Genomic DNA, 15,281 nt, shown 5'->3' with positions numbered 1-15,281 from the left:
TGATTATTTTTGATAAATGCCCCTGGGAAAAGGTGATTTGCCCTGAGTGAGCTCTGAATTGGGTCAAACAACCCCTCCCCCCCAAAAAAAGACAAACCCACTGCCATTGAGTCAATTCCAACTCATAATGACCCTCCATTGGGTTTCCAAGGCTGTAAATCTTTATGGAAGTAGATTGCCTCATCTTCCTCTTGAGGAACAACTAGTGGGTTAGAACCACCGACTTTCTAGTTAGCAACCAAATGTCTTGCCCACTGTGCCACCAGAGTTCCTTCTAGAAACTGCCAGATAGATCAAATAGTGACAGCTTTCTCAGGATGGGGCTTTGAGGAAGCTCTAAACCTGTTCTGACTTTCACCAGTGGCTACGTAGCTCTTGGATTTCATGACTACCTTGATTGCGAGGATAATGGTTTTCAAGGATACCAGAAGCTGAGGGGAAGCTCTGGGGGTGTAGTGCTTAAGGCATTTGCTGCAAAAACAACAAGGAGGCCACATGTTCTGACCTCCTCTAATCCCACAAGAGGAGGATAGGATTACCAGCAGTAACCCAAGGCCTATTCCTACAAGGCCAGACATGCTGCCTCCCTCCAGCCCTTTCTCCAATCGTTCCCCCAAAGCACCCACCACCTCTCTCCTGGGTTCGATAATTCACTGCAGTGGCCACACAGAGCTCACAGATTATGGGGTTTATTAGGGAAGCACCACAGCTACAATTCAGGTTCAGGAAAAATGCTCAGTCTCTCTCCCAGCCCACCGACCCTCAGCCAAGAGTCTCTCACAGTCTCTTTCCCAGCAGTGCTGGTCCCTCGGTGTCTCACTCAGCAATGCGTGTCTCTTGTGTCTCTTTCCCAGCAACACGTGTCTCAGGAGCCCATGTCTCTTTCAGCAGCAGGTCTTCCTCAACCAGCAGTCAGAGAGCGTTCTGCCTCCAGGAGGCCTCCTTTTGAGCCTGGAAGGGTAGTCAAACTAGCCAATCACAGCATCAGACTCTAAGCACATGAGAGAGAGTGGGAACCTCCCAGAACATTGTATTGTGCCACGCCCAACAGAAATAACCCAGGTGGATAACATTTACAATCAGGAGCTCCTCAGTTGCTCATAGAAAATCCCACCTTGGAGTTTACAAAGACTTATGGGTAGAAAAGCCATACTAAGTAATTTACTACACTGCAACTGCCAACCAGAAGACTGGCGATTCAAACCCACCAGCCACTCCTCAGGAGGAAGACTAGGCAATTTACTTCTGTAGAGATACCACCTTGGAAACCCAAAGAGGGGTCGCTATGAGTCCAATTGACTCGAAGGCATTGAGTTTGGTTTGGTTAGAAGCAGAGGAGAAGGAGATAGGTTTAGATCAAGTTAAAATGCCATAAAGGTTGCTGTTTTTACAAAATATTCAGCCATTTTTCTTGAATTAACACTCCTTGGATTGTTGCAAGCTTTTACTTAATTTCCCAAGTTTTAAAAAAGTTGATTTTGGTTGTTTTTGCCAATGTTGTCATTACTTTTATGGAAGAACAGATTTTCAGAGACCTTACCTCAACATTTGAAAAACTGAAACCTATTGTTGTTTCTTAACCATTCTTATAACCACTTTTTATGTTTTTAGGCCTTTTTTCTTCCCTATTTCTAAAGTTATATTTTGCAGTTTCTGAAATAGTAGGTAACTCATTGCTTTTACTCCTGCTTAAGATCAGCTTTTCTTGATCTTCCAAGTCTTTCTTTGTCCTTTTGGATTTGCACTTTGGGAGCAGGGCAATGATTTCTTTATTATTATATCAATGCATATCTGGAAAGAACAGAGCTCAATGAGTGATTAGAATCTGCCATTTTTAACCTGAATTTGAGGGTAGATCTTTTAGCTGTTAGCTGCTTTATTCTAAGTAAACTAAATTTTCTTTGTATTGTCTAGTTTTTCTTCATGATCAGAGGACTTTTTTAATATTAGAGATATTATGTACCTGGTAATATCTTAAAAATTTAATTGAAGAAGGTGTTTTAAAAGAAGCTCTGTTGGTTAAGTGTTTGGCTTTTAGCCAAAAGGTTGGCAGTTAACCCACTAGCAGCTCTGTAGGAGAAAAGACCCAGAGATCTGTTCCTGTGAAGATTACAGTTTCAGAAACCCTATGGGGCAATTCTGCTCTGTCATATATGTTTGTTTTTGTGAGTTGGAATTACTTGACAGCATGTAACAACAACATAACAACATTGTCTTTAAATTTAGGTGTGGGATAGGAACCTCTTTGATTCAAAATAAGAAGAATTCAGTTCACTGCTGTTAAGTCTATTCACTACATGTATGAATTTGAGAATTTGAGCTGGGAGGACATGGAGCCTGTGGGGAGGGGGGACATGGAGCCTGGGTGGATATGGAGCCTAGTAGGACATGGAGCTGTGGGTGTCATGGAGCTGTGGGGGGACATGGAACTTGCGCGGGGACATGGAGCTAGATGGGGACATGGAGCTGGGGGTGATTCTCAAACTTGAGTGTGCACAAGAATCATCTGGAGGGCTTGTCAACAATATAGGTTACTGGGCTCCATCCCTAGAGTTTCTGATTCAGAAGGTCTGGGATGAGGCTCAAGAATATGCATTTTCGACAAGGTCCCTGGTGATGCTGATACTACTGGTCCAGGGATCAGATTTTGAGAACCACTAGGGGCCGACTCGATGGCAAATAACAACAACAACAACTACACCCTTAGTGTAGAGAAGGTAAAGGTGTTTGCTTTGGGGGCAGGAGGACATTTAGGAAGCAGATGAGAACAAAGAGGGAGAGGACAAGAGGAAGGTAAACAGGGAAGAGAAAGTTGTGCTCATTTGCTTTTATTCTGTTCCCCCAAGCTAATGACTAGTCTTCTATTTCCCTCCTTTTTGTGTAGTGTAAAACCATAACAACTGTTCAGAGAAGAGTCTCCCATGATCAGAGTTGTAATTTTAATCAAGGGAAAAACAGGAATGAAGGGACTATTCATGAAAAACCTTAATCTGAAGCCCTTCAAATGCATTTGTATGTTGAATTTCAAAGTAGGTGGGGAGCATATGCAGGCTGTAGAGAAGTGGTCATGTAACTTTACAAGAAGCACCAGCTGGAGCATTGCTAAGGCAACAAGAGTCTAGGGAATTTTGTTAGAGACTCAGTTATCCTCAGATTTCTATTATCTCCTAGCATCTCCCTTTTTCTTTATTTTTGGTTTTGGTTTTGTTATATATCTGAGAAGGCAGGAACACCATCTAAGCCACATAAACAGAGAGCCAGATTGAGAGGTTGGTTTAGGCCACTGGTGGGAGAAGCCCAGATTTGATGCCATTCCTCTGGGCTATTTTCTTGTAGCGATTTAGAGATTCTGCCATAATTGTCCCATGTTCAGAATATTCTTCTGTAGTTCTCGTTGAAAATATTGAGAAATAAAATTTTAGCTGCCAAAGGTAGTATCCCAAAGGATATAGTTTGGAGGAAGCCCAGAGAAGTGAAAACACAAAACCTTTGCCCTGGGTTAGACTGCCTTTTACAGACACTTGTATTACTTAAAATGCAATGTACCTGGATGGTTCCTAATATTACCTCAAATAGCTCATATCTTGGAAGTAAGAGAGCAAGGTCTTGATAGATGAAATAAGTTGTAGGGGAGTATTTTTGCCACTAACTTGTTGCTTCCTACCTGTTGCCTTTTTTTTTTTTTTTTCCACTTTTATTTGTGTTTTATTTTATGCTTTTATTTCATTTTATGGTCAATTTTATGCTGGATTTATTCCAAAGCCGTAGGTTCATGTTTCTTCAGTTTCTTCTGGGCTATCTTATTGTTTTGTGCAAGTTCCTCTTCTGGTTTAGGAATAATTTGCTCCTTTTCAGTAAGGATCATCTCAGTGGACCAGGGAAAGCTCCTATATGGGTTAATCTGACTATGAGCTCTATGCCCTGTTGCTTTTTTTATCAGTAAAGTGATAATTTGCCTTAAGTTATTTCCCAAGGGTGCTTCCGTCTTTGCTATTCATTGATTTTTCTAGGATCACCTCTTATATCTTTTGGGTAACCAGGGCAAGAAACCAGGTCTCTTGTGACTTCTAAGACATAGCTGGAGCACATAGACCTTCTGTCTTCCCTGAACTATGTGGTCCCAGAGGCTCGATGTTATTTCCTGTTAGCAATTTTCTATGGCTTTGGAATAGAAGGAAGTGCATTGCTATGGCAGTCAGGCAGCCACACTGGGGAAAATATGATGTATTATGTTGTGTAGGAAAAAGTCAGTATTATCTAATCCAGTAATCAGATTTTCAGACAAAGGCATAACCTCAGAACATGCTGTATATGGCTGAGCATAGCATTAGTCTAGCCTCCAAAACCAATTTTTAGAAAATCAGTGTGTATTTGGCCCATCTGTCTCTTTTTGCCTGACATTTTTTTCACTCTTAATATTGGAAGCACTGAGCTTCTGTTATTTGGAAATGGATTAACGGTGATGGTTGAGCAACATGAACGTAATTAATGTCACTGAATTGTACATGTAAAAAAATGTTAAAATGGCTAATGTTTTGTTACATACATATTTACTACAATAAAAAAAGAGAGAAGCATACCTTTAAAAAAATGTTTAAAATCATTAATCCTATATTCTAGGAATTTTATTTCAATAAAAACATATAGAAAAGTCACTGATTGATTCTGTAGCAAGCAGGTGATATTTCTTACACCTCATCTCTTTTTCTCCCTAGTAAAGGGCAATCGGAAGTGTGAGTTGAACTGCCAAGCAATGGGCTACCGCTTCTATGTACGACAAGCAGAGAAGGTCATTGATGGCACTCCTTGTGACCTGAATGGCACAGCCATCTGTGTGTCTGGACAGTGCAAGGTAAGACCCCCTGGACTGGGGTATCTGGAGGGAATTCTTGAGGTGTTTGATCTGTGAATGTTGACTGCATTGTTTGCCAAGAGGTGGGCTGCTACCTCTCTCTAGCCCTCATGGGGACCCTTGAGAGAAGTGGTCTAAGATGGTGGCTTGGTCAGACCTGACTATGGTTTTCATCTTTGGGAGTAACCACATCTCCTTTAGACATTTCAAATATTAACGGATTTATGTTTACACCATGTGTTTCAAAATGGACACAGTGATCTGTCTTAGTTTAATCTGTAGTTCCTTATTTACCTCTTCAGTGGAGATTATGAAAAGGACACTGCTGGTTCACTGAAGAAGTGGTTGTTGTTGTGAGGGTGGCATGTAAAGAAATGGCGTAGTTTATCTTGCCTCCTACCAGATGGGGCAGGCTTCCAAATGAAAGTTTTTTAGGGCCTTTTATAGCAGAAGTTGTACTTTAAACAGGAAGTTTTCAACCTCCTTGGCGGTCTGAAGTCTGTTCCAGGAACTCCCATCCTGCATTCTGCAAGCATTCTGAGCTTGAGAGATCATCGTGGGTTGCTAAACTTTGACAGAAAGCACCATTTTGTTAAAAATAGGCATCTTAGAGGAGACGGCACAAATTCCATAGTCACAGAAAATTTGAGCCTGGACTTCCACCATCCTTTTATCTATAAATGCATTATTGGAGCTAAGACTTTAGCATGTAAATGACTCTTTGGAACCCAGGGTAAGACTCTGTCTTAATTAATATTTAATAGATCGCAAGACTGATTCTTATCAAAGAAGAGCTCTTTGGCTATAACATCTGAAAGCTCCTGTTATACTGTGAATGTAAATTGCCACAGTATTAGGGCTATTGAAGTGTGATTTATAAGTGCCTCCCTTCCCTCCTCTGCTTTTTTTTTTCTCTTAAATGAGGAGGTTTTAAATAGGATAGATAATAATATCACAGCAGGATAGATATTCTTAGAATTTGACCAAAGTTAAGAAAGGAGAAGCTGTCATTTGATATCTGATGTGTGTAATATATTTTAGAAGAGCAAAGCCCTGGAAGAATTAAGGTGCCTCAGAGAAGAGGCAGAGTTTGGGATGGGAAGTGAACTGGGGACCAGAGACCTGTTCTGGCCTTAAGTCTTCCACACCTTTTGGGAAAACCATTAGGTTTCACAGTCCTCCTGTCTGAGCCTCGATGTTCTGAGAAGTAGCCTAGGTACTACAATTGTAACTTTGTGGTCTCTAATGCAAATGGTCTTTGCTTCTAAATGTTACTGAGCCTGAACTGGATGACCTTATAGCAACCTAGCTTTTTCTTTCTCGTCTGGAATCAAGTGTTATGTCGTGAATACAAGTGAATACTGCTGGGAAATGTGGTGTAGTGTAATGGTTAAAAACATGCCCTCTAGAGGCAGATTGCCTAGACCATATGACCCCGAACAAGTTAAGTTCTCCCTGCCTCTGTACGTTATTATTCGAAATGAAGAAGGTGGTCCCCACATCCTGTGTCGTTGTGAAGAATCATGAGCTAATACACTTATGGGCCTTATGATAGGGTCTGGCACTCACCTAAGCATCCTGGCATTTATTATTAATAAATGCTTGTCCAATTGTATTTGAGTTTTCTATGCAGTTTGTTCTGTTTTGGTAGATAATAGATTTGTGAAATTCATCTTATCTTTCGAAGCAATGTTCTCACACTATAGTATAAATCACTGGGGGTGATCTTATAAATTACAGGGACTGATTCAGAAGGTCTGGGGTAGGGCCAACGAGCCCTTGGTGGTGCAGTGATTAAGCACTCAACTGCTAACCAGAAGATCAGCAGTTCAAACCAACCAGCTGCTCCATGAAAGAAAGATCTGCCTTGGTAAAGATTCTTCTCTAGAAAACTCACTGCCATCGAGTTGGTCCCAACTCATAGCAACCCCTCCTTGGGTTTCCAAGGCAGTATCTCTAGCTCTGGTAGCGAAGTGCCTAAGACACTTGACTGCTAACCAGAAGGCTGGCAGTTCAAACCATCAGTCAGTCCTCTGAAGGAAGGTTGGACAATCTACTTCCATAGTGATACTGCCTTGAAAACCCAAGGATGAGTCACTATGAGTCAGGTCCGACTCAACGGCACATAACAACAACAACATCTCTACAGGAGTAAATTGCCCAGTCTTCCTTCCAAGGAGTGGCTGGTGGGTTTGAACCGCCAGCCTTCTGGTTAGCAGTCAAATGACTTAGGCACTACGCCAGCAGTTTTGGAAATCCTATGGGACAGTTCTACGGTGTCCAGTAGGGTTGCTATGAGTCAAGGGGGGGGCGGGATATGGGGCCTGAGAGTCAGCCTTTTTAACCAGCTCCCAGGTGATGCTGCTGCTGCTTGCTTGTGCATCATACTTTGCACAGCAAGGCGTTGGGGCACTTTGATGAAAATATAGCTCACAAAGAACTTGAAATAAAAATATTGAGTGGTGCTTTAACTTGGAAGGAAGATGAAATATGCTCTTTCCAGAGGGAAGTGAGTTTTCTCAGTGTTGCCTGAGTGTTTCTGTGCTGAGGATGTGAAAGAAAAACAAACACATATGAGGGACGTGGGTATGGATTCTTACTAATTGATAAAAACCACTCAGAATGCAGGCCAACACAATTTGCAGGTGACAGTTGCCAAAAGGCTGGGACAAACACTCCCCAGGATGTGAGTATATTAATAGGAATTTGATGTTACAAGGGCTATTTTGATGTTACTTTGTATTTATTCTCTGTATGTTTGCCTGAAATTTCCTCCGTGAAGTTGTTGCAACCCCTGACTAACCCATCCTCTTTAGAACTTCAGTGTAAATAATCAGAAGTACATTTGCTTCCCAGGCTGAAGTTCTGTTTACTTTGCAACTTTCAAAGGGTAAAATGTCCTTTTCTGTATATTTTGATTGGAAGCCCAGAATTCATATTGGTATCTCGGCCTTCCCGACCTGTGGCCGAGAGAGCTGTCACTTTTGCAGACAATTCTCTCTGTGATATGTGTGTCTGCGTCTGAAATCTCTCCAGAAAAGCCTCCCCAGGCCACATACAGTTGAAAAAAAACCCAGGCCTGCAACAAAAGTTAATGAAAGGTGACACGTGTTAAATAAGAATATGAGATAAGCCCACAAAAGAGTAGCTAGAGGAGGAGATGTCCTCCTCACACCAAGCCACATAAAGGCTGCAGGCCCCCTCAAGGGAAGTTTGAATGCTCTGCTTCTGCTCCCAGTAGAACCCTTTCTGGCTAGCCTGTTGCTGAGGTTCCTGTGTTTTTGATGCAGGGGTTGGAAGTGGGGCAGGAAAAATGCAGACAACTTAGGCATGGCTTGAAGTCCCTGGGTAGTACAAATGGTTAAATTACTTAGCTGCGAACTGAAAGGTTGGGGGTTACAGTCCACCAGCAAGAGCCTTGGAAGAAAGGCCAGAAGATCTACTTCCCAAAAAACCAGCCATTGCAAACCCTATGGAGCACAGTTCTACTGTGATACACATGGGGTCCCATTGAGTTGAGGTCAAGGCTTAGCAGAGGGTAGGGAAAATGGGGGCCCCTCAGTGCTAGGTGACTCTCCCTTTCTTGATGGGGAATGTAGGAATCCAATGTTGGCTTTAGGCTAAATACAGCACATAGACAGGCCTTTAAGGGAAAAGGCAAGTAGATCTCTGTTTTCTGTCTTTTCCTAAAGCAAGGACTGTATCTGAGGCCAACAGAGATTCTGACTCCCTTACCCCAAGCACCTTCTCACTAGACATCAAATAGGAATGTCTGGCCGGTCTTCAGAGAGACCCCTGAGACACTTCCAGCTCTGCCCAGTAATAATTGTCATTTATGGGAATGAAATAGCACTTACAAGTAATTAACAGGGAACACAATAATAATTTCTGTCATTAACTGTGCTATGATTTTTACTTGATCTCAGCTTTAAACTCTGTTAATTTTTTTTTTTTGAATTGTCATAATTTGATGTATATAAAAGAGCTCTGGTGGCATAATGCCTAAGACATTTGACTGCTAACCAGAAGGTTGGCAGTTCAACCTACCAGCCACTTTGTGGAAGGAAAGCTGGGCAATCTACTTCCCTGAAGATTTAGGAGCTCTGGTAGTGTAATGCTTAAGGCATTTGACTGCTAACCAGAAGGCTGGCAGTTCAAACCCACCAGCCACTCCTCAGAAGGAAGATTGGGCAATCTACTTCAGTAGTGATACCGCCTCAGAAACCCAAGGAAGGGTCACTATGAGTCAGATCCGACTTGATCTACTCTTTTGTGGGCTTATCTCATATTCTTATTTAACACGTGTCACCTTTCATTAACTTTTGTGAGTTTGAGGTTTTTGTTTTTTGTGGTTTTTTTTTTTTTTTTTTTTGCTTTATCATGAACTGTGTTGTGATTTTTACTTGATCTCAGCTTTTTTAAAATTTTTAAAAAATTTTTTTGAATTTTTATAATTTGATGTACATACATTATTTTTGCCCATAACTTAATAAAATGCATGAAACTTTGCTGTGAAGATATATAGCAGGCATTTGAAAGAACAAGATCACTTCAGTAAAGCACTAGAAGAAAACTACTTTGAAACCTAACCCAACATGGGTTCCTGCCCTTTGTGCACAGAAATCCAATAACCGGACACCAATCTTTGAGAAAGAGAAAGTAGCTTTATTTTCAAGCACAGGGTGAAGAGTTAGGAGGGCAGTTCCTGAGATCTTACGCCCTGAAGTGAGTGTGGGTTATAGCTTTATGAGGTTTGGAGTAGGGGGATGTTATACATATTTATTTAAATTCTGTGAACTCTGCATATTAATTTCAGGTTGTCCCTGCTGCACACACATCATGTGATCCATGTTCAGAAAATGGCAGTTGTAGCATGATCAGTGGGGGAATTTTGTTCTGTTTTTTTTAATTTGTGCTGTGATTTGGCTAAAAGTCTACAGATCCCATACAGCAGTTCATACATGTTTTGTCTCATGACATCGACTGCAATTTCCCACAATGTAACAGCTCTCTTCCCACTTCCTCCCCATACTTACCTCTTCCCTGTGTCCTTCCCTCCCATGCACTTCTACCCCCTGAGCCGTCCCCCTGTACATACACTGCCCTTCTATTCTCCCATGATTGATCTCTCCAAGGAGTGTATCTACTCGATGTAAATGTTCAGCCCATATGCCTATCTTTTATTTGATTGGAAGCCACAGGAGTGAGTTCAATTCTAGACCTGAAGGGTAACTAGGGGCCATAATGTCAGGGTTTCACCAGGATGGGAGAGTTTTTGCAGGGGACACGTCATAAAGTCACCCTGAGGATCCAATGGCCTCTTTTGCACCTATGCTGCAGATCAGAGCTGGTTTCACCTGGTCCAGGCTGGGCCCCTGATAAAACAACTTAAGGAAATAGGTTACCACAAATGCGGGCTACATACCTGTTTCCATGCAGGGTGCAGGCCAGGCTAAAAGCCGTAGCTCTCTGGAGATCAGCCTTTTGAAACCTCAGCCTTCTAGACTTGACTGATCCTGCATCACCTCTAACACCATCACCACCATCACCCATAAAAAAAACTTTGGTGGTAAAGGAACAGTCCTTGCAATAAATAGGCTGCTGTGAAAACTTAAAGGAGGAAAGTATCTGGGAAGATGCAAGCTAGCAAGGAGCCATTCCTGAGTTTACCTTATGATAGACATGGTTGCAGTGTGCCTTACATACAAAATGATGCTGTTAATTTATCTTTACAGTAACCCAGTCAAGTAGGAATTATTAATCCCCATTTTACAGAGGATTTTTGTGAAGATTAAATTAGTACCTGAGCCTGGGACATACTTCCTGGTGCTGTGGAGTCAATTCTGACTCATAGTGATCCTATCCAACAAAGTAGCACTACCAATGTAAATCTTTATAGAAGTAAACTGCCACATCTTTCTCCTGCAGAGCCACTGGTGGGTTTGAACTGCTGACCTTTTGGTTAGCAGTCCAGCACTTAACCACTGGAATTGCATTAAGAGAATAAATCACAGTTGTCATTTAGTCCATTGCAACTCACGATGATCCCATGTGTATCAGAGTAGAATTGTGCCTCACAGGGTTTTCAATGGCTATATTTTCAGAAGTAGATCACCAGGCCTTTCTTCCAAGGCACTTTTTGATGAATTCCATCCTCCAACCTTTCGATTAGCAGCCAGGGGCATTAATCGTTTGTACCACTCAGGGACTCCAAGTACTGCATGAACAAACAAAAAAAGGGCGGGGGGGGGCTGTGGTAGCACAGTGCCTAAGGCATCTGACTGTTAACCAGAAGGTTGGTGATTCAAACCCACCACCCTCCATGGAAGCAAGACTGGGCAATATGGTTTATAATTCATATTGGCATTTTAGGCTGAATTCTTCATTATAGCAGAAATAGTTTGTGTATGATAAAAAGAAACCCGTATGTTTTAAGTCTCTCACCTCTTCTGATTTTATTTTCTTCCTTTTCTCTATCCAAAACACAGGCTGACTTTTCAAAATGCAAATCAGGATATGCCTTCCTTTTGCTTAAAATCCATTTGTGGCTCCCCATTGCCTGTGGGATAAAGTCTGGACTCCTGAGCACAGGCCCTTCATCATTTATTTCCTGCCAGGCCCCCTGAGAAGCCCCAGTATAGGCTGTTCTGGGACTTGTTACTCCCTGACCCAGTAGGCCTGCCAGCTGTGCCTCCCTAGGAAGACACACGGTGCTCTGTCAGCCTGGAGTGCTGTCCCTCTCTCAGTCCAGCTGGTGGACTCTGCTCAAAAGCCACTGCCTCCCAGTAAGCCTCTGCTGACCCCCTTCTGTTCTCACTTTATTGAAACTATTTGTTTCCTTCACCCTTCAACAACTACCCCGTGATACTGGGAACAATTCCAGGCCCTTCGCTTTTAGCAAAATGCCTACTATTTAAGTAGGTGTATAAAGTAAATGTTTAAATGAACTAAGGTACTTGGTGCCTTAATATGCTGGATTATAGCAAAATAAAATTAGTCTTGAAGCCAGCATAGAATCTTCTCATTTTTGGCTTGGGATGTCACATGCATTCAGATGAAACAAGGAGATGAAGCCCTGTCCCAAATCCCTAGAACCTAAGGCCTTGAAGGTCACAGAGAATTCTTGGCACTTACCCAAGCCCCCTTCTTTCTCATCTTGGTTTTTCTCTTTTTCATTCTGAATATTTTGAGCCCCTTCAGAGCTAAAGACAGAAAACCTAAGAAAGTGTGAAAGTGCATGTTCCCATGGTACTTTCTGTTGAAGGGAAAGGAACCCCCCTCCTGTCCTTACCCCACTCCCATCACCTCGCATGTCCCCTGGTCAATCATCGCCTTCCACAAAGGGCATCTCCCATGTCACACACCATCCACCCACACTCAGTGTAGGTTTCGACACCTCCTGTCCCAGCTGGGACACCATTTGGCTTCTATTGGGACACATCGGCTAATGGTATCATATTTATTCAATAAATTAAAGGTAACTGCTTCCAAATGTTTGGAGATAAGCTCTGGGCCAATGTGTTGTCCTGACTCAGGAAGGATGACATAATGGGGGATGAGTTGGGATGGGGGATGTGTGGGATGGATGGATGTGTGGTTGTGTGTGTGTGTGTGTGTTTAGGGTCCTAATTTATATCAGGAGCCTTGGTTACACTGTGGTTAAAGTGCTCAGCTGCTAACCTAAAGGTTGGAGGTTTGAATCCACCAGCCACTCTACAGGAAAAAGATGTGACAGTCTGTTTCTGTAAAGATTACAGCTTTGGAAACCCTACAGGGCAGCTCTGCTCTGTCCTATAGTGTTGCTATGACTCAGAATTGACTAAAATGGCACACAGCACCAACAACAAATTTCTGACACCCACCTTTATAAACTCTATTGTGTTTTCCTGAACTAAACACGTAGACCCTGCTCATTTCTCTGCCCATTTCCCCTAAGGTGTTCTTTGTTGTTGTTACTGACTTTGCTTTGGACTTTGCTTAGACTTCTATCATTACTTAAAGGAAACCAGGAGAATAATTACAATGGGTAAATCTCCCCTCCTCACCTTGACTGCTAACCAGAAGGCTGGCGGTTCAAACCCACCAGCCACTCCTCGGAAGGAAGATGGGGCAATCTACTTCCATAGTGATACTGCCTCGGAAACCCAAGGAGGGGTTGCTATGAGTCGGGTCCGACTCGACCGCACATAACAACAACAACAACAACAACATCACCCCACCTGCCAGACATTTGCATGATTCAGCCTTGAAATTGGGTGAAGAGTTTTTAATTGGCTTTAATTCCAAGCTTAAGTGACACTTTCTCTCTCTGAAGTTTGTGACCTCCTTCTGTGATTCCCACACCAGACAAAGTGTGTTCTAAAAGTAATTTCTGCTTGTTACTATGAAAATGCTTATCATATTGTATTTCTTTTGATATGTGTCTGAAATCCTAAAGAAAAGAGAATGAATATTACACATATTTGTATCCTCAGTGATTAACACATTAAAATTATTCAATAAAGGTTTTATTTTTTAAAATAGATGGATGAATCGACAAATTAGAAACTGGTTGAGAAAGCACTTTTCCTGCAAATAATCAAAAATAGGATTAACTACACATTAAATGAGCGTTAAAATGAGTTGATGCTTGTGAGTTGCTGTGTTGGTGAAGAATAATGAAAGTACCATGAACTGCCAGAACAAACAAATCTATCCTGGAAGAAATGTAGCCAGAATGCTCCTTGGAAGCAAGAATGGCCAGACTTTGTCATTGTTGTGTTGTCAGAAAAGACCATTCCCAGGAGAGGGATGTCATGCTTGGCAAATTGGAAGGTCAGCAAAAATGGAAAAGCCCTGTAACGAGATGCACTGACACACTGGCTGCAACGATGGGCTCAGGTATAGCAGAGATTGTGAAGCTGGCACAGGACTGGACAGTGTTTTGTTCTGTTTCCCATAGGGTCGGTCGATATGAGTCGGAACTGACTTGACAGCACTTAACAACAACAACAACAAAATGAGCTGTAGCTATGTTCTCAGACCTCTTGAAATCTTAAACCAAAACCTAATGTTTCATTTCTTTTTATTATGTTATTTTCTCTTTTCAATCTTTGGCACTGCTGCCTAACAGAAAACATTTATTAGGTTTATTAACTAATATACACTGAAATAATTATTAATTAACAAACTAAGTTACAGGTTGTTATTCAACCAATGAAAAAGTAGTGCCTTTGAATTATGGTGTTGGCAAAGAATATTGAGTATACCATGGACTTCCAGAAGAGTGAACAAATCTGTCTTGGAAGAAGTACAACCAGAATGCTCCTTAGAAGTGAGAATGGTCAGACTTCATCGCAGCTACTTTGGTCATGTTAGTAGGGACCAGTCCCTGGAGAAGGATATTATGCTTTACTAAAGTAGAAAGTCAGCAAAAGAGGGGAAGACCCTCAACGAGAGGGATTAACACAGTGATTGGGACAGTGGGCCCAAACATAGCAACAATTGTGAGGGTGATGCAGGACCAGGCAGTATTTCTGTTCTGTTGTACATGGGGGCACTATGAGTTGTAACCGACTCAACAGCAACTAACAACAGCAACCTAAGTAATGTCAGTAATTGTTAATTCAGCAAATAATCTTGACTACACACTGCCATCCCTTGGGCTCAGCATTGGTGATAAACAATAGAAAAGATTAATGTGATGCTTACCCAAACTGAACTTAAAATATACTGGAGACAGTAGCAATGAAAAAAAAAGTCAGTTTGCAAGCAAAATAAGTACCATGAAATAAATAGAGTACTGAAATAATGAATAATGGTGTGTGTGTGGGGGGGGTTGGCCTGCATTAGATGGAGTGTCCAGAGAAGATCTCAGAGGAAAGGACGATTAAGCTAAGACAGAAAGATGAGCAGAAGCCAGCATGCAAAGGTGGTGTGTATTTGTGTATCTGTGTGTGAGTTCCTGTGATAATAAGCAATCTAGTGTAGGCAGTATTACTTACCTTGCAGGTCTTGGGGATTGGAGAAAATGTGTGTTAAGTATCTAGCCAGCGTGTGCAGTACATATAAGGTGCTCAGGAGCTGATAGATATCAAGATTACCATTTTGTGCCTGTCCCCACTCTCTGTCCTTGGGTTAATTTGGTTTCCTCTTGAGTGTGTCATTCTTAGTTCCCCAAGGTGTCTACACATCTTCCTGAACACACACTGTCTTTAGCAGTGGAATGCCCCTATTAAGCAATTTAAGCAATTTTCTAGGCCTATAAAGACTCCCTTGGATACTGGTTGATATAATGGATTGAGAACAGGCTTTAGGGTTCAATCAGGATCTCCAATATTAAAACAAATGGAAGAAGAGCTGCTCAGTTAAAAGTGGGGTAGGCTGCTTTTGCATATACAATACTGAGTTGTCAGTGAAAGCAAACATGGGTATAGGGACGGATAGATGG

General features: G+C 41.9%; 1 protein-coding gene across 1 annotated transcript in view; it reads left to right on the top strand.

Moving 5' to 3' along the window:
* THSD4 (thrombospondin type 1 domain containing 4) overlaps positions 1–15,281 on the top strand; it is an 818,615-nt gene that overhangs the window by 314,664 nt on the left and 488,670 nt on the right. Inside the window, exon 5 of the mRNA XM_042783252.1 lies at positions 4,716–4,852. Within this exon, the coding sequence (XP_042639186.1) occupies positions 4,716–4,852 (137 nt within the window). The remainder of the gene's footprint in view (positions 1–4,715; positions 4,853–15,281) is intronic.

The sequence above is a fragment of the Orycteropus afer genome, unplaced genomic scaffold (assembly GCF_000298275.1).
Source record: "Orycteropus afer afer isolate SDZICR_OR568_19922 unplaced genomic scaffold, OryAfe1.0 scaffold00015, whole genome shotgun sequence".
Classification (NCBI taxonomy): Eukaryota; Metazoa; Chordata; class Mammalia; order Tubulidentata; family Orycteropodidae; genus Orycteropus; species Orycteropus afer.
Note: the sequence above shows the minus strand (reverse complement) of the source record. Positions and strands in the feature narration are given on the sequence as shown.